The sequence below is a fragment of the Pagrus major genome, chromosome 4 (assembly GCF_040436345.1).
Source record: "Pagrus major chromosome 4, Pma_NU_1.0".
In the NCBI taxonomy this organism is placed as follows: domain Eukaryota; kingdom Metazoa; phylum Chordata; class Actinopteri; order Spariformes; family Sparidae; genus Pagrus; species Pagrus major.
Genome location: NC_133218.1, coordinates 39,412,800 through 39,434,931, shown reverse-complemented (window position 1 = coordinate 39,434,931; position 22,132 = coordinate 39,412,800). Strand labels below are relative to the sequence as shown.

The 22,132-nt window shown below is 43.2% G+C and overlaps 1 protein-coding gene across 1 annotated transcript; it reads left to right on the top strand.

Annotated features, from left to right (window-relative positions):
• Nucleotides 1-1,152: 1,152 nt before the first annotated feature.
• LOC140994996 (ras-related protein Rab-8B) lies at nucleotides 1,153-19,491 on the top strand. Its single transcript, XM_073464875.1, has 7 exons — nucleotides 1,153-1,208; nucleotides 1,326-1,386; nucleotides 16,281-16,358; nucleotides 16,825-16,914; nucleotides 17,037-17,102; nucleotides 17,192-17,242; nucleotides 18,151-19,491. Exons 2-7 carry the CDS (start codon nucleotides 1,384-1,386, stop codon nucleotides 18,238-18,240), a joined length of 378 nt encoding a protein of 125 aa, XP_073320976.1. The 5' UTR covers nucleotides 1,153-1,208; nucleotides 1,326-1,383; the 3' UTR covers nucleotides 18,241-19,491.
• The last annotated feature ends 2,641 nt before the right edge of the window (nucleotides 19,492-22,132 follow it).

The following is a 22,132-nucleotide window of genomic DNA, read 5'->3' as shown; positions in this document are numbered from 1 at the left end:
TCAAACTTCAGTCTGATAATATTAATACATCTGATGTTTCTGTAGAAACCAGCTGTGTTTGATTGAGTCACACTGATCTGATCCGCTGTAGAGCTGCAACGATTGGTGGATTAATCCATCGATCAATCGATCAGGAGCAGGAGGAAGTCATTGACCTGCTCGCCTCCATGTTTCCATGACAACCAGCACTGACTGGGTTTCACTTCCTGGTGACAGAGTGAGAGAAGAAGAAGTAGTAGTTTGTTTTAATTGTATAGTTGGGTTAATATAATTGCTGTGGATCAGTCGGCTGTGGATCAGTCGGCTGTGGATCAATCAGCTGTGGATCAATCAGCTGTGGATCAATCAGCTGTGGATCAGTCGGCTGTGGATCAATCAGCTGTGGATCAATCAGCTGTGGATCAGTCAGCTGTGGATCAGTCAGCTGTGGATCAGTCAGCTGTGGACTACAGATACACAGAATGGTGAAGTGAATGAATGTGCAGTGAGAGTCTGGAGTTCTTCTGTACTCTGTTTTCTTTAGATTAACTGGGTGTAGTTGGTGGCTCCTCCTGGTCGGGCTGCTCATTATATGGTTGTGGGTGGAGGTGGAGACGGGCCGGGGTCAGACCTCCACAGCTGGTCTGGGGATTTGAACCAGCAGCTCTCTGAGCAGGAAACAGAGCAGGAAACTGAGCTGACAGACTTTGTGTCCGTCAGCTTCTTGGAAACAGATTTTGTGTTCAGAAGCAGGAAGGAAGTGTGGGTCACATTATTTTGATAAAAATATCTTCACTTCCTGTTTCAGCACGCAGACACACCCAGTCAGCTGACACACTCGACCTTCAGAGCTGAGAATCAAACGCACCTCGCACACCTCACAGGGGTGGAGTTAAATGTGTCAGACCTCACATTCATACAGATTGATTTATATATGAGAATAAATCAGAGACTGAGCCTGATGATCACTCAACCTACTGAAATGTCCTTCAGCAAGGCACCAGACTGAGAGCTCCAAACCATACCTGAATGTTCAGAACCTGACGATGATCAATAATCAGAGAATATCAATACCCGTGTGTGTGTGTGTGTGTGTGTGTGTGTGTACAGTTTGTCCTGATGGTGGCCCTACAGGAAGTGATCAGTTTGTGTCTCTGTTGTGTTTCAGGAATCGACTTTAAAATCAGGACGATCGAGCTCGACGGGAAGAAGATCAAACTGCAGATATGGTGAGTGTGAACACTGAAACCTGATCAGTGACGATCAATGATTCTATCGGTGACGAACAATACATCAGAGCTGGTTTCTATGTTCAGAGCTTCACTCTGTGTGTTTTGTGTGTGCAGGGACACAGCAGGTCAGGAGAGGTTCAGGACCATCACCACGGCCTATTACAGAGGAGCCATGGTAAGACACGCCCCCCACTAATTTCCTCTCTGCTATTGGACAGATCATGTGTCATTCATATAGATTACTGTGAGGTGTGATATGTGACAGACAGACAGACAGGTAGATTATTGTGAGGTGTGACATGTGACAGACGGGTAGATTACTGTGAGGTGTGATATGTGACAGACAGACAGGTAGATTACTGTGAGGTGTGATATGTGACAGACAGACAGACAGGTAGATTATTGTGAGGTGTGACATGTGACAGACAGGTAGATTATTGTGACATGTGACAGACAGGTGGATTACTGTGAGGTGTGACATGTGACAGACAGACAGATTACTGTGAGGTGTGATATGTGACAGACATGTAGATTATTGTGAGGTGTGATATGTGACAGACAGGTAGATTATTGTGAGGTGTGATATGTGACAGACAGACAGGTAGATTATTGTGAGGTGTGACATGTGACAGACAGACAGATTACTGTGAGGTGTGATATGTGACAGACATGTAGATTATTGTGAGGTGTGATATGTGACAGACAGACAGATTACTGTGAGGTGTGATATGTGACAGACAGACAGATTACTGTGAGGTGTGATATGTGACAGACATGTAGATTACTGTGAGGTGTGATATGTGACAGACAGACAGATTACTGTGAGGTGTGATATGTGACAGACGGACAGGTAGAAATATGAGGTGTGATATGTGACAGACAGACAGACAGATTACTGTGATATGTGACAGACAGACAGATTACTGTGAGGTGTGATATGTGACAGACAGACAGGTAGATTACTGTGAGGTGTGATATGTGACAGACAGACAGACAGGTAGATTATTGTGAGGTGTGATATGTGACACACAGACAGATTACTATGAGGTGTGATATGTGACAGACAGGTAGAAACTATGAGGTGTTATCTGTGACAGACAGACAGGTAGAAACTATGAGGTGTTATCTGTGACAGACAGACAGGTATATTACTGTGAGGTGTGATATGTGACAGACAGACAGACAGACAGATTACTGTGAGGTGTGATATGTGACAGACAGGTAGATTATTGTGAGGTGTGATATGTGACAGACAGGTAGATTATTGTGAGGTGTTATCTGTGACAGACAGACAGGTAGATTACTGTGAGGTGTGATATGTGACAGACAGACAGATTACTGTGAGGTGTGATATGTGACAGACAGGTAGATTATTGTGAGGTGTGATATGTGACAGACAGACAGATTATTGTGAGATGTGACAGACAGACAGGTAGATTACTGTGAGGTGTGATATGTGACAGACAGACAGATTACTGTGAGGTGTGATATGTGACAGACAGACAGATTATTGTGAGATGTGACAGACAGACAGGTAGATTACTGTGAGGTGTGATATGTGACAGACAGACAGGTAGATTACTGTGAGGTGTGAGATGTGACAGACAGACAGACAGATTACTGTGAGGTGTGATATGTGACAGACAGACAGACAGATTACTGTGAGGTGTGATATGTAGGGATGCTCCGATCAGGGTTTTTTGCCCCCGATACGAGTCCGAGTCCTTTGATTTTTGAGTATCTGCCGATACCGAGTCCCGATCCGATACTCTTATAATACATTTAAAAAATTAAAAAGATCGAAGAAAACTATCCAAGGTGTCCCTTATTTTTTATTATATTTTACCACCCCTCGATATCCCAAATTTACATATCTGACAGTTTGCAACTGCATCGTTCTCGTCACTCACTTTAAAATACTTCCACACAGCAGACATGGTGCGCCACAACTCGCCACTCCGCTTCAAAACAAACTGGCGTGCTGGTCTTCTGCGCATGCGCATGTCGTAAACGGTGGTAGTAAATACTCATTTTATTTTTTTTATTTTGAATCACCAATAGCCCATATATCAACAATCTAATACAAATAATGACTAAATAAATATATATAAAACCGATCTCTGATCGGGTCGTAACGTCCGAGTCCCGATCGAGTCTTCAGTGGCGTGATCGGCCCCGATTTCCGAGTCACGTGATCGGATCGGTACAACCCTAGTGATATGTGACAGACAGACAGATTACTGTGAGGTGTGATATGTGACAGACAGACAGGTAGATTACTGTGAGGTGTGATATGTGACAGACAGACAGACAGGTAGATTATTGTGAGGTGTGATATGTGACAGACAGACAGATTACAATGAGGTGTGATATGTGACAGACAGGTAGAAACTATGAGGTGTTATCTGTGACAGACAGACAGGTAGAAACTATGAGGTGTTATCTGTGACAGACAGACAGGTAGATTACTGTGAGGTGTAATATGTGACAGACAGACAGATTACTGTGAGGTGTGATATGTGACAGACAGACAGGTAGATTACTGTGAGGTGTGATATGTGACAGACAGACAGACAGGTAGATTATTGTGAGGTGTGATATGTGACAGACAGACAGATTACAATGAGGTGTGATATGTGACAGACAGGTAGAAACTATGAGGTGTTATCTGTGACAGACAGACAGGTAGAAACTATGAGGTGTTATCTGTGACAGACAGACAGGTAGATTACTGTGAGGTGTAATATGTGACAGACAGACAGATTACTGTGAGGTGTGATATGTGACAGACAGGTAGATTATTGTGAGGTGTGATATGTGACAGACAGGTAGATTATTGTGAGGTGTTATCTGTGACAGACAGACAGGTAGATTATTGTGAGGTGTGATATGTGACAGACAGACAGATTACAATGAGGTGTGATATGTGACAGACAGGTAGAAACTATGAGGTGTTATCTGTGACAGACAGACAGGTAGAAACTATGAGGTGTTATCTGTGACAGACAGACAGGTAGATTACTGTGAGGTGTAATATGTGACAGACAGACAGATTACTGTGAGGTGTGATATGTGACAGACAGGTAGATTATTGTGAGGTGTGATATGTGACAGACAGGTAGATTATTGTGAGGTGTTATCTGTGACAGACAGACAGGTAGATTACTGTGAGGTGTGATATGTGACAGACAGACAGATTACTGTGAGGTGTGATATGTGACAGACAGGTAGATTATTGTGAGGTGTGATATGTGACAGACAGACAGATTATTGTGAGATGTGACAGACAGACAGGTAGATTACTGTGAGGTGTGATATGTGACAGACAGACAGATTACTGTGAGGTGTGATATGTGACAGACAGACAGATTACTGTGAGGTGTGATATGTGACAGACAGACAGATTACTGTGAGGTGTGATATGTGACAGACAGACAGGTAGATTACTGTGAGGTGTGATATGTGACAGACAGGTAGATTATTGTGAGATGTGACAGACAGACAGATTACTGTGAGGTGTGATATGTGACAGACAGACAGGTAGATTACTGTGAGGTGTGATATGTGACAGACAGGTAGAAACTATGAGGTGTTATCTGTGACAGACAGACAGGTAGATTACTGTGAGGTGTGATATGTGACAGACAGGTAGATTATTGTGAGGTGTGATATGTGACAGACAGACAGGTAGATTATTGTGAGGTGTGATATGTGACAGACAGATTACTGTGAGGTGTGATATGTGACAGACTGACAGACAGGTGGATTACTGTGAGGTGTGATATGTGACAGACAGACAGACAGATTACTGTGAGGTGTGATATGTGACAGACAGACAGATTACTGTGAGGTGTGATATGTGACAGACAGGTAGAAACTATGAGGTGTTATCTGTGACAGACAGGTAGATTACTGTGAGGTGTGATATGTGACAGACAGACAGACAGATTACTGTGAGGTGTGATATGTGACAGACAGGTAGATTATTGTGAGGTGTGATATGTGACAGACAGACAGGTAGATTATTGTGAGGTGTGATATGTGACAGACAGACAGATTACTATGAGGTGTGATATGTGACAGACAGACAGACATACAGATTACTGTGAGGTGTGATATGTGACAGACAGGTAGATTACTGTGAGGTGTGATATGTGACAGACAGGTAGATTACTGTGAGGTGTGATATGTGACAGACAGGTAGATTACTGTGAGGTGTGATATGTGACAGACAGGTAGATTACTGTGAGGTGTGATATGTGACAGACAGGTAGATTACTGTGAGGTGTGATATGTGACAGACAGGTAGATTACTGTGAGGTGTGATATGTGACAGACAGACAGATTACTAAGAGGTGTGATATGTGACAGACAGATTACTGTGAGGTGTGATATGTGACAGACAGGTAGATTACTGTGAGGTGTGATATGTGACAGACAGACAGATTATTGTGAGATGTGACAGACAGACAGGTAGATTACTGTGAGGTGTGATATGTGACAGACAGACAGATTACTGTGAGGTGTGATATGTGACAGACAGACAGGTAGATTACTGTGAGGTGTGATATGTGACAGACAGACAGGTAGATTATTGTGAGGTGTGATATGTGACAGACAGACAGGTAGATTATTGTGAGGTGTGATATGTGACAGACAGATTACTGTGAGGTGTGATATGTGACAGACTGACAGACAGGTGGATTACTGTGAGGTGTGATATGTGACAGACAGACAGACAGATTACTGTGAGGTGTGATATGTGACAGACAGACAGATTACTGTGAGGTGTGATATGTGACAGACAGGTAGAAACTATGAGGTGTTATCTGTGACAGACAGGTAGATTACTGTGAGGTGTGATATGTGACAGACAGACAGACAGACAGATTACTGTGAGGTGTGATATGTGACAGACAGGTAGAAACTATGAGGTGTTATCTGTGACAGACAGGTAGATTACTGTGAGGTGTGATATGTGACAGACAGACAGACAGATTACTGTGAGGTGTGATATGTGACAGACAGGTAGATTATTGTGAGGTGTGATATGTGACAGACAGGTAGATTACTGTGAGGTGTGATATGTGACAGACAGGTAGATTACTGTGAGGTGTGATATGTGACAGACAGGTAGATTACTGTGAGGTGTGATATGTGACAGACAGACAGATTACTGTGAGGTGTGATATGTGACAGACAGGTAGAAACTATGAGGTGTTATCTGTGACAGACAGGTAGATTACTGTGAGGTGTGATATGTGACAGACAGACAGACAGATTACTGTGAGGTGTGATATGTGACAGACAGGTAGATTATTGTGAGGTGTGATATGTGACAGACAGACAGGTAGATTATTGTGAGGTGTGATATGTGACAGACAGACAGATTACTATGAGGTGTGATATGTGACAGACAGACAGATTACTGTGAGGTGTGATATGTGACAGACAGGTAGATTACTGTGAGGTGTGATATGTGACAGACAGGTAGATTACTGTGAGGTGTGATATGTGACAGACAGGTAGATTACTGTGAGGTGTGATATGTGACAGACAGACAGATTACTGTGAGGTGTGATATGTGACAGACAGACAGGTAGATTACTGTGAGGTGTGATATGTGACAGACAGACAGGTAGATTATTGTGAGGTGTGATATGTGACAGACAGACAGGTAGATTATTGTGAGGTGTGATATGTGACAGACAGATTACTGTGAGGTGTGATATGTGACAGACTGACAGACAGGTGGATTACTGTGAGGTGTGATATGTGACAGACAGACAGACAGATTACTGTGAGGTGTGATATGTGACAGACAGACAGATTACTGTGAGGTGTGATATGTGACAGACAGGTAGAAACTATGAGGTGTTATCTGTGACAGACAGGTAGATTACTGTGAGGTGTGATATGTGACAGACAGACAGACAGACAGATTACTGTGAGGTGTGATATGTGACAGACAGGTAGAAATATGAGGTGTTATCTGTGACAGACAGGTAGATTACTGTGAGGTGTGATATGTGACAGACAGACAGACAGATTACTGTGAGGTGTGATATGTGACAGACAGGTAGATTATTGTGAGGTGTGATATGTGACAGACAGGTAGATTACTGTGAGGTGTGATATGTGACAGACAGGTAGATTACTGTGAGGTGTGATATGTGACAGACAGGTAGATTACTGTGAGGTGTGATATGTGACAGACAGACAGATTACTGTGAGGTGTGATATGTGACAGACAGGTAGAAACTATGAGGTGTTATCTGTGACAGACAGGTAGATTACTGTGAGGTGTGATATGTGACAGACAGACAGACAGATTACTGTGAGGTGTGATATGTGACAGACAGGTAGATTATTGTGAGGTGTGATATGTGACAGACAGACAGGTAGATTATTGTGAGGTGTGATATGTGACAGACAGACAGATTACTATGAGGTGTGATATGTGACAGACAGACAGATTACTGTGAGGTGTGATATGTGACAGACAGGTAGATTACTGTGAGGTGTGATATGTGACAGACAGGTAGATTACTGTGAGGTGTGATATGTGACAGACAGGTAGATTACTGTGAGGTGTGATATGTGACAGACAGACAGATTACTGTGAGGTGTGATATGTGACAGACAGGTAGAAACTATGAGGTGTTATCTGTGACAGACAGGTAGATTACTGTGAGGTGTGATATGTGACAGACAGACAGACAGACAGATTACTGTGAGGTGTGATATGTGACAGACAGGTAGAAACTATGAGGTGTTATCTGTGACAGACAGGTAGATTACTGTGAGGTGTGATATGTGACAGACAGACAGACAGATTACTGTGAGGTGTGATATGTGACAGACAGGTAGATTATTGTGAGGTGTGATATGTGACAGACAGGTAGATTACTGTGAGGTGTGATATGTGACAGACAGGTAGATTACTGTGAGGTGTGATATGTGACAGACAGGTAGATTACTGTGAGGTGTGATATGTGACAGACAGACAGATTACTGTGAGGTGTGATATGTGACAGACAGGTAGAAACTATGAGGTGTTATCTGTGACAGACAGGTAGATTACTGTGAGGTGTGATATGTGACAGACAGACAGACAGATTACTGTGAGGTGTGATATGTGACAGACAGGTAGATTATTGTGAGGTGTGATATGTGACAGACAGACAGGTAGATTATTGTGAGGTGTGATATGTGACAGACAGACAGATTACTATGAGGTGTGATATGTGACAGACAGACAGACAGACAGATTACTGTGAGGTGTGATATGTGACAGACAGGTAGATTACTGTGAGGTGTGATATGTGACAGACAGGTAGATTACTGTGAGGTGTGATATGTGACAGACAGGTAGATTACTGTGAGGTGTGATATGTGACAGACAGACAGATTACTGTGAGGTGTGATATGTGACAGACAGGTAGAAACTATGAGGTGTTATCTGTGACAGACAGGTAGATTACTGTGAGGTGTGATATGTGACAGACAGACAGACAGATTACTGTGAGGTGTTATCTGTGACAGACAGGTAGATTACTGTGAGGTGTGATATGTGACAGACAGACAGGTAGATTATTGTGAGGTGTGATATGTGACAGACAGACAGATTACTATGAGGTGTGATATGTGACAGACAGACAGACAGACAGATTACTGTGAGGTGTGATATGTGACAGACAGGTAGATTACTGTGAGGTGTGATATGTGACAGACAGACAGATTACTGTGAGGTGTGATATGTGACAGACAGGTAGAAACTATGAGGTGTTATCTGTGACAGACAGGTAGATTACTGTGAGGTGTGATATGTGACAGACAGACAGACAGATTACTGTGAGGTGTGATATGTGACAGACAGGTAGATTATTGTGAGGTGTGATATGTGACAGACAGACAGGTAGATTATTGTGAGGTGTGATATGTGACAGACAGACAGATTACTATGAGGTGTGATATGTGACAGACAGACAGACAGACAGATTACTGTGAGGTGTGATATGTGACAGACAGGTAGATTACTGTGAGGTGTGATATGTGACAGACAGGTAGATTACTGTGAGGTGTGATATGTGACAGACAGGTAGATTACTGTGAGGTGTGATATGTGACAGACAGACAGGTAGATTACTGTGAGGTGTGATATGTGACAGACAGGTAGATTACTGTGAGGTGTGATATGTGACAGACAGGTAGATTACTGTGAGGTGTGATATGTGACAGACTGACAGACAGACAGATTACTGTGAGGTGTGATATGTGACAGACAGACAGATTACTGTGAGGTGTGATATGTGACAGACAGACAGATTACTGTGAGGTGTGATATGTGACAGACAGACAGGTAGATTACTGTGAGGTGTGATATGTGACAGACAGGTAGATTATTGTGAGATGTGACAGACAGACAGATTACTGTGAGGTGTGATATGTGACAGACAGACAGGTAGATTACTGTGAGGTGTGATATGTGACAGACAGGTAGAAACTATGAGGTGTTATCTGTGACAGACAGACAGGTAGATTACTGTGAGGTGTGATATGTGACAGACAGGTAGATTATTGTGAGGTGTGATATGTGACAGACAGACAGGTAGATTATTGTGAGGTGTGATATGTGACAGACAGATTACTGTGAGGTGTGATATGTGACAGACTGACAGACAGGTGGATTACTGTGAGGTGTGATATGTGACAGACAGACAGACAGATTACTGTGAGGTGTGATATGTGACAGACAGACAGATTACTGTGAGGTGTGATATGTGACAGACAGGTAGAAACTATGAGGTGTTATCTGTGACAGACAGGTAGATTACTGTGAGGTGTGATATGTGACAGACAGACAGACAGATTACTGTGAGGTGTGATATGTGACAGACAGGTAGATTATTGTGAGGTGTGATATGTGACAGACAGACAGGTAGATTATTGTGAGGTGTGATATGTGACAGACAGACAGATTACTATGAGGTGTGATATGTGACAGACAGACAGACATACAGATTACTGTGAGGTGTGATATGTGACAGACAGGTAGATTACTGTGAGGTGTGATATGTGACAGACAGGTAGATTACTGTGAGGTGTGATATGTGACAGACAGGTAGATTACTGTGAGGTGTGATATGTGACAGACAGGTAGATTACTGTGAGGTGTGATATGTGACAGACAGGTAGATTACTGTGAGGTGTGATATGTGACAGACAGGTAGATTACTGTGAGGTGTGATATGTGACAGACAGACAGATTACTAAGAGGTGTGATATGTGACAGACAGATTACTGTGAGGTGTGATATGTGACAGACAGGTAGATTACTGTGAGGTGTGATATGTGACAGACAGACAGATTATTGTGAGATGTGACAGACAGACAGGTAGATTACTGTGAGGTGTGATATGTGACAGACAGACAGATTACTGTGAGGTGTGATATGTGACAGACAGACAGGTAGATTACTGTGAGGTGTGATATGTGACAGACAGACAGGTAGATTATTGTGAGGTGTGATATGTGACAGACAGACAGGTAGATTATTGTGAGGTGTGATATGTGACAGACAGATTACTGTGAGGTGTGATATGTGACAGACTGACAGACAGGTGGATTACTGTGAGGTGTGATATGTGACAGACAGACAGACAGATTACTGTGAGGTGTGATATGTGACAGACAGACAGATTACTGTGAGGTGTGATATGTGACAGACAGGTAGAAACTATGAGGTGTTATCTGTGACAGACAGGTAGATTACTGTGAGGTGTGATATGTGACAGACAGACAGACAGACAGATTACTGTGAGGTGTGATATGTGACAGACAGGTAGAAACTATGAGGTGTTATCTGTGACAGACAGGTAGATTACTGTGAGGTGTGATATGTGACAGACAGACAGACAGATTACTGTGAGGTGTGATATGTGACAGACAGGTAGATTATTGTGAGGTGTGATATGTGACAGACAGGTAGATTACTGTGAGGTGTGATATGTGACAGACAGGTAGATTACTGTGAGGTGTGATATGTGACAGACAGGTAGATTACTGTGAGGTGTGATATGTGACAGACAGACAGATTACTGTGAGGTGTGATATGTGACAGACAGGTAGAAACTATGAGGTGTTATCTGTGACAGACAGGTAGATTACTGTGAGGTGTGATATGTGACAGACAGACAGACAGATTACTGTGAGGTGTGATATGTGACAGACAGGTAGATTATTGTGAGGTGTGATATGTGACAGACAGACAGGTAGATTATTGTGAGGTGTGATATGTGACAGACAGACAGATTACTATGAGGTGTGATATGTGACAGACAGACAGATTACTGTGAGGTGTGATATGTGACAGACAGGTAGATTACTGTGAGGTGTGATATGTGACAGACAGGTAGATTACTGTGAGGTGTGATATGTGACAGACAGGTAGATTACTGTGAGGTGTGATATGTGACAGACAGACAGATTACTGTGAGGTGTGATATGTGACAGACAGACAGGTAGATTACTGTGAGGTGTGATATGTGACAGACAGACAGGTAGATTATTGTGAGGTGTGATATGTGACAGACAGACAGGTAGATTATTGTGAGGTGTGATATGTGACAGACAGATTACTGTGAGGTGTGATATGTGACAGACTGACAGACAGGTGGATTACTGTGAGGTGTGATATGTGACAGACAGACAGACAGATTACTGTGAGGTGTGATATGTGACAGACAGACAGATTACTGTGAGGTGTGATATGTGACAGACAGGTAGAAACTATGAGGTGTTATCTGTGACAGACAGGTAGATTACTGTGAGGTGTGATATGTGACAGACAGACAGACAGACAGATTACTGTGAGGTGTGATATGTGACAGACAGGTAGAAATATGAGGTGTTATCTGTGACAGACAGGTAGATTACTGTGAGGTGTGATATGTGACAGACAGACAGACAGATTACTGTGAGGTGTGATATGTGACAGACAGGTAGATTATTGTGAGGTGTGATATGTGACAGACAGGTAGATTACTGTGAGGTGTGATATGTGACAGACAGGTAGATTACTGTGAGGTGTGATATGTGACAGACAGGTAGATTACTGTGAGGTGTGATATGTGACAGACAGACAGATTACTGTGAGGTGTGATATGTGACAGACAGGTAGAAACTATGAGGTGTTATCTGTGACAGACAGGTAGATTACTGTGAGGTGTGATATGTGACAGACAGACAGACAGATTACTGTGAGGTGTGATATGTGACAGACAGGTAGATTATTGTGAGGTGTGATATGTGACAGACAGACAGGTAGATTATTGTGAGGTGTGATATGTGACAGACAGACAGATTACTATGAGGTGTGATATGTGACAGACAGACAGATTACTGTGAGGTGTGATATGTGACAGACAGGTAGATTACTGTGAGGTGTGATATGTGACAGACAGGTAGATTACTGTGAGGTGTGATATGTGACAGACAGGTAGATTACTGTGAGGTGTGATATGTGACAGACAGACAGATTACTGTGAGGTGTGATATGTGACAGACAGGTAGAAACTATGAGGTGTTATCTGTGACAGACAGGTAGATTACTGTGAGGTGTGATATGTGACAGACAGACAGACAGACAGATTACTGTGAGGTGTGATATGTGACAGACAGGTAGAAACTATGAGGTGTTATCTGTGACAGACAGGTAGATTACTGTGAGGTGTGATATGTGACAGACAGACAGACAGATTACTGTGAGGTGTGATATGTGACAGACAGGTAGATTATTGTGAGGTGTGATATGTGACAGACAGGTAGATTACTGTGAGGTGTGATATGTGACAGACAGGTAGATTACTGTGAGGTGTGATATGTGACAGACAGGTAGATTACTGTGAGGTGTGATATGTGACAGACAGACAGATTACTGTGAGGTGTGATATGTGACAGACAGGTAGAAACTATGAGGTGTTATCTGTGACAGACAGGTAGATTACTGTGAGGTGTGATATGTGACAGACAGACAGACAGATTACTGTGAGGTGTGATATGTGACAGACAGGTAGATTATTGTGAGGTGTGATATGTGACAGACAGACAGGTAGATTATTGTGAGGTGTGATATGTGACAGACAGACAGATTACTATGAGGTGTGATATGTGACAGACAGACAGACAGACAGATTACTGTGAGGTGTGATATGTGACAGACAGGTAGATTACTGTGAGGTGTGATATGTGACAGACAGGTAGATTACTGTGAGGTGTGATATGTGACAGACAGGTAGATTACTGTGAGGTGTGATATGTGACAGACAGACAGATTACTGTGAGGTGTGATATGTGACAGACAGGTAGAAACTATGAGGTGTTATCTGTGACAGACAGGTAGATTACTGTGAGGTGTGATATGTGACAGACAGACAGACAGATTACTGTGAGGTGTTATCTGTGACAGACAGGTAGATTACTGTGAGGTGTGATATGTGACAGACAGACAGGTAGATTATTGTGAGGTGTGATATGTGACAGACAGACAGATTACTATGAGGTGTGATATGTGACAGACAGACAGACAGACAGATTACTGTGAGGTGTGATATGTGACAGACAGGTAGATTACTGTGAGGTGTGATATGTGACAGACAGACAGATTACTGTGAGGTGTGATATGTGACAGACAGGTAGAAACTATGAGGTGTTATCTGTGACAGACAGGTAGATTACTGTGAGGTGTGATATGTGACAGACAGACAGACAGATTACTGTGAGGTGTGATATGTGACAGACAGGTAGATTATTGTGAGGTGTGATATGTGACAGACAGACAGGTAGATTATTGTGAGGTGTGATATGTGACAGACAGACAGATTACTATGAGGTGTGATATGTGACAGACAGACAGACAGACAGATTACTGTGAGGTGTGATATGTGACAGACAGGTAGATTACTGTGAGGTGTGATATGTGACAGACAGGTAGATTACTGTGAGGTGTGATATGTGACAGACAGGTAGATTACTGTGAGGTGTGATATGTGACAGACAGACAGGTAGATTACTGTGAGGTGTGATATGTGACAGACAGGTAGATTACTGTGAGGTGTGATATGTGACAGACAGGTAGATTACTGTGAGGTGTGATATGTGACAGACTGACAGACAGGTGGATTACTGTGAGGTGTGATATGTGACAGACAGACAGACAGATTACTGTGAGGTGTGATATGTGACAGACAGACAGATTACTGTGAGGTGTGATATGTGACAGACAGACAGATTACTATGAGGTGTGATATGTGACAGACAGACAGACAGGTGGATTACTGTGAGGTGTGATATGTGACAGACAGACAGATTACTGTGAGGTGTGATATGTGACAGACAGACAGACAGGTAGTTTATTGTGAGGTGTGATATGTGACAGACAGACAGATTACTATGAGGTGTGATATGTGACAGACAGGTAGAAACTATGAGGTGTTATCTGTGACAGACAGACAGAAACTATGAGGTGTTATCTGTGACAGACAGACAGGTAGATTACTGTGAGGTGTGATATGTGACAGACAGACAGATTACTGTGAGGTGTGATATGTGACAGACAGACAGATTATTGTGAGATGTGACAGACAGACAGGTAGATTACTGTGAGGTGTGATATGTGACAGACAGATTATTGTGAGGTGTTATCTGTGACAGACAGACAGGTAGATTACTGTGAGGTGTGATATGTGACAGACAGACAGATTACTGTGAGGTGTGATATGTGACAGACAGGTAGATTATTGTGAGGTGTGATATGTGACAGACAGGTGGATTATTGTGAGATGTGACAGACAGACAGGTAGATTACTGTGAGGTGTGATATGTGACAGACAGACAGACAGGTGGATTACTGTGAGATGTGACAGACAGACAGGTAGATTATTGTGAGGTGTGATATGTGACAGACAGGTGGATTATTGTGAGATGTGACAGACAGACAGGTAGATTACTGTGAGGTGTGATATGTGACAGACAGGTGGATTACTGTGAGATGTGACAGACAGACAGGTAGATTACTGTGAGGTGTGATATGTGACAGACAGACAGACAGGTGGATTACTGTGAGATGTGACAGACAGATTACTGTGAGGTGTGATATGTGACAGACAGACAGGTGGATTACTGTGAGGTGTGATATGTGACAGACAGACAGGTGGATTACTGTGAGGTGTGATATGTGACAGACAGACAGGTGGATTACTGTGAGGTGTGATATGTGACAGACAGGTGGATCACTGAGTGGAGATGCAACACATTACGTTCTGCAACACATGTCAGTGTTGTTGAGTACAAGCGTGGTCACGGCCGTGTACCAGAGATGCGTTCACTGTACACGCAGACGCAGTGAACGATGGAGCTCATCTGTGACTTTGCGTGTTGTTACACGTGTGGATTTGCACCTGTATGACGCCTGTCTGCCTCCGTTAGCAGAGTATACCGTCAGTCCGTTCATCAAACAAGCTGTTGCTTCATGTTGGCTCATGTTCTGTCGATAGGGTTTAACTGACGCCACTGTTGTGAGTTTACAGTTTTTTACTGTGTCACAAACCAACATGATTAGTTTCTTACCGTTTAGTTTTTTTACCAATTTTATTCCAGTCAGCAGTCGACATCACTTCCTCCTCCATAGTGACCGAGGCACGTTGGACCGTCTCCTTTCCATTATTGTTACAGACGTCATATTTGTCTTTGGCCACATTAAGAACAAAGCAGCTTTTTTTGCCCTAAAAGTGTCTCCGGACTGAACGTCCGTCCAACTTAAAACTAACTTCACTACGGTCACAAACCAACAACACAGCGAAGCTGTCAGATTCACTGATCGAGCAAAAGCTGAAATAAAGTGTGTGTGTGTGTGTGTGTGTGTGTGTGTGTGTGTGTGTGTGTGTGTGTGTGTGTGTGTGTGTGTGTGTGTGTGTGTGTGTGTGTGTGTGTGTGTGTGTGTTCAGGGGTAAATGCCACCAACTGCTCGGGCACTTCCTGTTCAGTCACTTCCTGTCCTTTGTGTTGCAGGGCATCATGCTGGTGTATGACATCACCAACGAGAAGTCCTTCGATAACATCAGGAACTGGATACGCAACATTGAGGAGGTAGGCCCCGCCCCTCTGACATCACATGACAACATGTTTTAAAACAAAGCATCCAGCAGCATCAGTGCTGCCATCTGGTGGCCAGAGTGAGTTTCACATCAGTTCAAAAAGAGAAAAAATTTCCAAGTTACTCTTCTGACTTAAAAAGCCTTTATTGAGATGTTTGAACCAACATGTAGCGGCTCGATCGTCTTCCTCAGGCTGACAGGATACCTGCACACACCTGAGCAGGAGACAGTCTGTCCAACAATAATTAAATAATGTATTATAATTAAACGTAGTTATTTAAAGTGACTTGGATCTTTGTCTTGTTGAACTTCAGTATAAACAAAAAGCAGCTTCATCACCTGGATGGAGACAAACAAATAAGACCAGAGTCACTGAAACGTCTTCATGTTTATTGATATTTAGTTGTTGTCAGACTGATGTGGGCGTCCACAGTAACGTCCTCCATGTGTGTTTTCAGCACGCGTCTTCAGACGTGGAGAGAATGGTCCTGGGAAACAAATGTGACATGAACGACAAGAGACAAGTGTCCAAGGAGAGAGGAGAGAAGGTCGGTGTCCTCCATCAGGACACATCGATACAAAACAATTGATCTTCCACTCTGAATTCAACAGCAGTTTATTGTCTGATCACTGTGACGACACATCTAACTCGTCTCTTCTCATCGTTCAGCTGGCGATCGATTACGGGATCAAGTTTTTAGAAACCAGTGCAAAGTCCAGCATCAACGTGGAGGAGGTGAGACACCAGCAGAACAACTTTCACACAGTTCACAGTGAAACACAATAAATCGTCTCTGATGTTAATGTGATGCTTTTGTTCCTCAGGCCTTTCTCACTCTGGGCAGAGACATCATGACCAGACTGAACAGGAAGATGGTGAGTTTGAACCAGACAGACAGCAGCTCTGTTCTCTAGAGGGAACATGTGTTGTTATGGATCCAGTAAGCCCCGCCCACTCTCCCTCTGATTGGTTGTGTATGACTGAGTGAACAGTTGGACTCTTAATTCTCCTCTCTGCTGTTTCTGACTCGAACTGGTGGAAAAAGGTTTTGAGGGATCATCTTGATGAGGAAAGTTACTGGTGCTGATGAGCCGTCAGAACCTTTTGTCACCAGCTCTCAAGTCAGAAAACAGATTTTCTCACTTGCCCTTCAGGGCTTCCGTAGTTTTTCTTGTGTTTGATTTTAAAGTAATCAGTAGTGATGCTCAGATTGTGAGCTGTAGTTTCCCCAGTAAACACACCGACCCACCCAGCTGTTGTGGAGGGGAGGTCGGTGTGGTTACCATGGAAACAACAGCTCACGATCTACTAGTACTGCATTGTAGGTGGGTGATGTCTTAGGCCACCTCCTCTGTTCACAGACGGTCGGTGGACGAGGCCCACGACATCACTGATCACCCACCTACAATGCAGTACTGAGCCCTCCCCTCAGACAGCTTAACAACCATTCACACCTGGACTCACCTGGCCTTAGCAACCCTAACGTGTCCTTAACGACTCTGTAAGGACACTCCCACACATAGTTTAAAGCCTGCAGCTCCTCAGAAGTGAAGAAGCCTCTTGGATGAGACGCGAAACGTCTTCAACAAACTGAAACACATCCAGTTGACTACGATACAGAACTTTGAGGTACCAGGACCTGGATGACTGAGAACTTCATCAACATCAGCTGTTTTACACTCAGTTAATGAGGCTCCATAACAACACTGCTGATTAATTACTATGTGACTGAAGCTGATTGGTCCGTCTCTGACCTTTAACCTCTGTGCGTTTCTTCCTGCAGAATGACAACAACCCTTCAGGTGGAGGTGGACCTGTTAAAATCACTGAGTCCGGCTCTAAAAAGAGCTTCTTCAGGTGTTTGCTGCTGTAGGCGGAGCCTGCTGTAGGCGGAGCCTGCTGCAGGAGGGGGACAGGAACAAACCTGTGGAAACATGAAGAAGAAAACGTGTTGGGGAAAGTCTGTCTGCTTCTCACTGCAGTCAGGAGGAGGATGAGGATGAAGAGCAGAGCATGGTTGCTTTTTAATTTTACCAAAGCTGGTGTGGAGTCATGAGATGTCTCACTCTGTTACATATTAGTTTCTTTGAAATGTTGCAGCAGCACATTAATTTACAGATTATAATTTTACATGTGAAACATTTTGTCTTGATTTTTAAAACCAGTCACCAACATGTCTTAAATCAAGAAGCACTGAACTGGTTCTGTTGGTGCCTCCTTAAAAAAAACTACCTATAAATATGAAACAGAAAATATACAGATGGTGTTTAAATCTCCCACAGAGTGTTTATGAATCAATGTGTGATGTTTTGTCTTAATAACCTTCTGATAACGTTACGATTGTTGAGCTGGATTTAGAAACATGACATTAGGCTGATCAGAGTTTTTACCCGGCACATTAATTATCTGTTAGTCTGAACGAGATGAACTGAAGACAGACGTTCACTGTCTGCGTGTTTTTCATGAAGTTATCAATTACCCAAGTTCTTGATGTTTTTCTATATTTTTGTATTTTATTTCTTTGAAACCACTCAACATTCAGTCAGCAGCGATCATTATCAGAACACTGATCCATTAGTTAAAAAACATCAGATGTGTTTTTAACTGTTGTTGTTCTGAAGATAACTGAAGTGTTTACAGCCTCACTGCAGCAGTGTTAAATATTAATCTCAGCTTCACTTTTTGTTCTTCTCATAAAAATATGCTTTAACAATCAGAACGTATCACTGATCAATACTGAAGTGACTTACATAGTTATTTCTGGTTGATGAAGGAAACTTTGATATTCCTCTTTTTATTTTGTTGAAAGTTATAAAGAAACAATCAGCTGCCAGAGTTAATTATTTAATAATCAATTGTGGAGCTGAGCTGTTAAAATCCTTCAGTAGCTTCACTGGTTGTTTGTTTCGTCTGTAAATTCTGTTTAAACTGATGTTTTTTTATTCTGCAGCACTTTGTAACTTTGCTAAAACATCGCTATGCAAAAATATACATTATTATTATTCTGAGTGTTTGTTACTGAACTCTGATCAGATGTATTGATAACAGGAGGATCAGAGCTGCACAGAGACGTTTAAGGAACATTTTTCAGAAAAATATTAAATTTTTACTTAAAACTTCAGAACTGTTTGATTTGTCTTTATTTTTACACAAACATGTTTTAGTTCAGGAAATCAGTTTAAATACACACCGAACAGATATATAAACGCAACACTTTTGTTTTTGCTCCCATTTTTCATGAGCTGAACTCAAAGATCTAAAACTTTTTCTATTTACACAAAAGATCCATTTCCCTCAAATATTGTTCACAAATCTGTGTTAGTGAGCACTTCTCCTTTGCCGAGATAATCCATCCCACCTCACAGGTGTGGCATATCAAGATGCTGATTCAACAGCATGAATATTGCACAGGTGTGCCTTCGGCTGGCCACTCTGAAATGTGCAGTTTTGCTTTATTGGGGGGGTCAGAAAACCAGTCAGCATCTGGTGTGACCACCATTTGCCTCACGCAGTGCAACACATCTCCTTCGCATGGAGTTGATCAGGTTGTTGATTGTGGCCTGTGGGATGTTGGTCCACTCCTCTTCAGTGGCTGTGCGAAGTTGCTGGATATTGGCAGGAACTGGAACACGCTGTCGTATACGCCAATCCAGAGCATCCCAAACACGCTCAATGGGTGACATGTCCGGTGAGTATGCTGGCCACGCAAGAACTGGGATGTTTTCAGCTTCCAGGAATTGTGTACAGATCCTTGCAACATGGGGCTGTGAACTATCATGCTGTCTAACCAGCATCTTGATATGCCACACCTGTGAGGTGGGATGGATTATCCCGGCAAAGGAGAAGTGCTCACTAACACAGATTTGTGAACAATATTTGAGGGAAATGGTTTTTTGTGTAAATAGAAAATGTTTTAGATCTTTGAGTTCAGCTCATGAACAATGGGAGCAAAAACAAAAGTGTTGCGTTTATATTTTTGTTCAGTGTAATTACTATATGAAAGTGATCAGTTCACTGCAGAGAGCTCACAGTTATTGATCAGCAGCTGGATGTTTTTCTGCTCTCAATCTTTTATAGATCAAAAAATGTGATTTTTGTGTAAAAACTGAAAAAAATGATTTCTGTCTTCCACTTCCTGCTCTGTGATGTCATCACAGTGTCAGCTGATCAAACAACTTTTGTTCTACCGATGTTCAGATTTGACTGAAGTCAGTTTTTTGATGAATCAGAAGAGAAACTAACGAGTCAATAATTAAAGAAATGATGGATTAAACTTTGGTTCGTACTCAGAGAGCCAATCAGCTGCTGCTCCTTATTTCCTCATTTTGTTAGAATTACTTAAGTTTTTATTATTACTGACGATCTGATAACGAGGTCAGACCTGTGTGTGTGTGTGTGTGTGTGTGTGTGTGTGTGTGTGTGTGTGTGTGTGTGTGTGTGTGTGTGTGTGCGCCAAACTGTTTCCTTGACGACCAAACACAAACACTCACCTGCAGCGGGACAGGAAGTCTTCACATGATCGTCTCTGCAGGAGTCCAGACCAGCTGAGAGGACCTGGATCTTCAGGTGTCTCCTCAGGTGAGTCAGCTCACCTGTCAGCAGAGCACAGACAGGATCACTCTTCCTATTCTACTTTATTCCTTCTTTCTGTCTCTCTCCAGGTTTGATGTGTCCTGATGAGGAGCAGTGATGAAGGTCAGATTTAATCTTCAGTCTCATCTGTCCTCCATGTTTCTGAACTACATTTCCCACAAACCACCTGTCAATCAAACAGGGACTGTGATGCTGTCTGTGGCAGCTTTTCATTATGCTAACGTTCCTCCTCACGTCCTCTCGCCTTCGTCACCCAAAATCAATCCTCCTCCTCGACATCATGGAGGATCTTCCAGCCGCTTAAAGCACCTCATGGAGACGAGGAGAGAGGAGACGAGGAACGAGGAGAGAGGAGGCTCAAGGAAGAGACAAGTGAAGGAAACGAGGAGACACATCAGCGTAATGAAAAGCAGCCTGTCTCATGTTAACTAACTTCCTGTGTCCTGCAGACAGGTGTCCTGTGGCTCTGGCTCCTCGCTCATGTCTGCGTTCTGGACCAATCAGGAGCAGGAGAGTGACCTTCAGTCAGGACTCAAGGCTGAGTGAGGAGGAAGAGCCAGGAGGAGGTCACACAGTGTTAACTCCTCCTCTGCTGCCTTCAGCCTCAGGTCAGAGGTCACAGGCCTCCTTACTCATCTCCTATCCTTCCTTCTCTACCTCCTTTCCTTGCTTCCTTCACTTCTTCCTCCTCCTCTCCTTCTTTACCTCCTCGTTTCCTTCCCTACAGTCTCACCAGCAGGGGGCGGTGCCGTCACAGGAAATGTAGATCTCAGCGATGTCACTCGACGCTCGCAGGAAGTTTCTGCTGACCGTCAGCGAGGCGTCCGGCTCCTTTGGGATGGGCGGGGCCACACCTGGTCTGACACCTGCACTGGGTCCCTGCAGGTCAGTTGGTAGAAGATTCAGTCATGCGAACCGAGTGTCTTCCTGTCTGGTCATGTGACCCGTTACCTCGCTCACCTGTGTGTGTGCGGGCGTGTTTCAGAGTGATGGGCCGTCTCATTGGTGTGTCGGTGTGTCGGAGCTGTCGGTAGTGCTTGGAGGTCTTCTGCAGCTGGTGGAGCAGCACTGGACCGGACCCGGGTCGCTTCACCGACACCAACAGTTCCTCAGTAAAACACCTCCACCTGCAGGAGACACGATGACGTCGCTCTGATTCTTTTAATGACGAG

Excerpts from the sequence above, each read along its gene's own strand:
- LOC140994996 (XM_073464875.1), top strand. Across the intron at positions 16,359-16,824 it reads GGATACGCAACATTGAGGAG|CACGCGTCTTCAGACGTGGA; the intron begins GTAGGCCCCGCC and ends GTGTGTTTTCAG. Across the intron at positions 17,243-18,150 it reads CCAGACTGAACAGGAAGATG|AATGACAACAACCCTTCAGG; the intron begins GTGAGTTTGAAC and ends TTCTTCCTGCAG.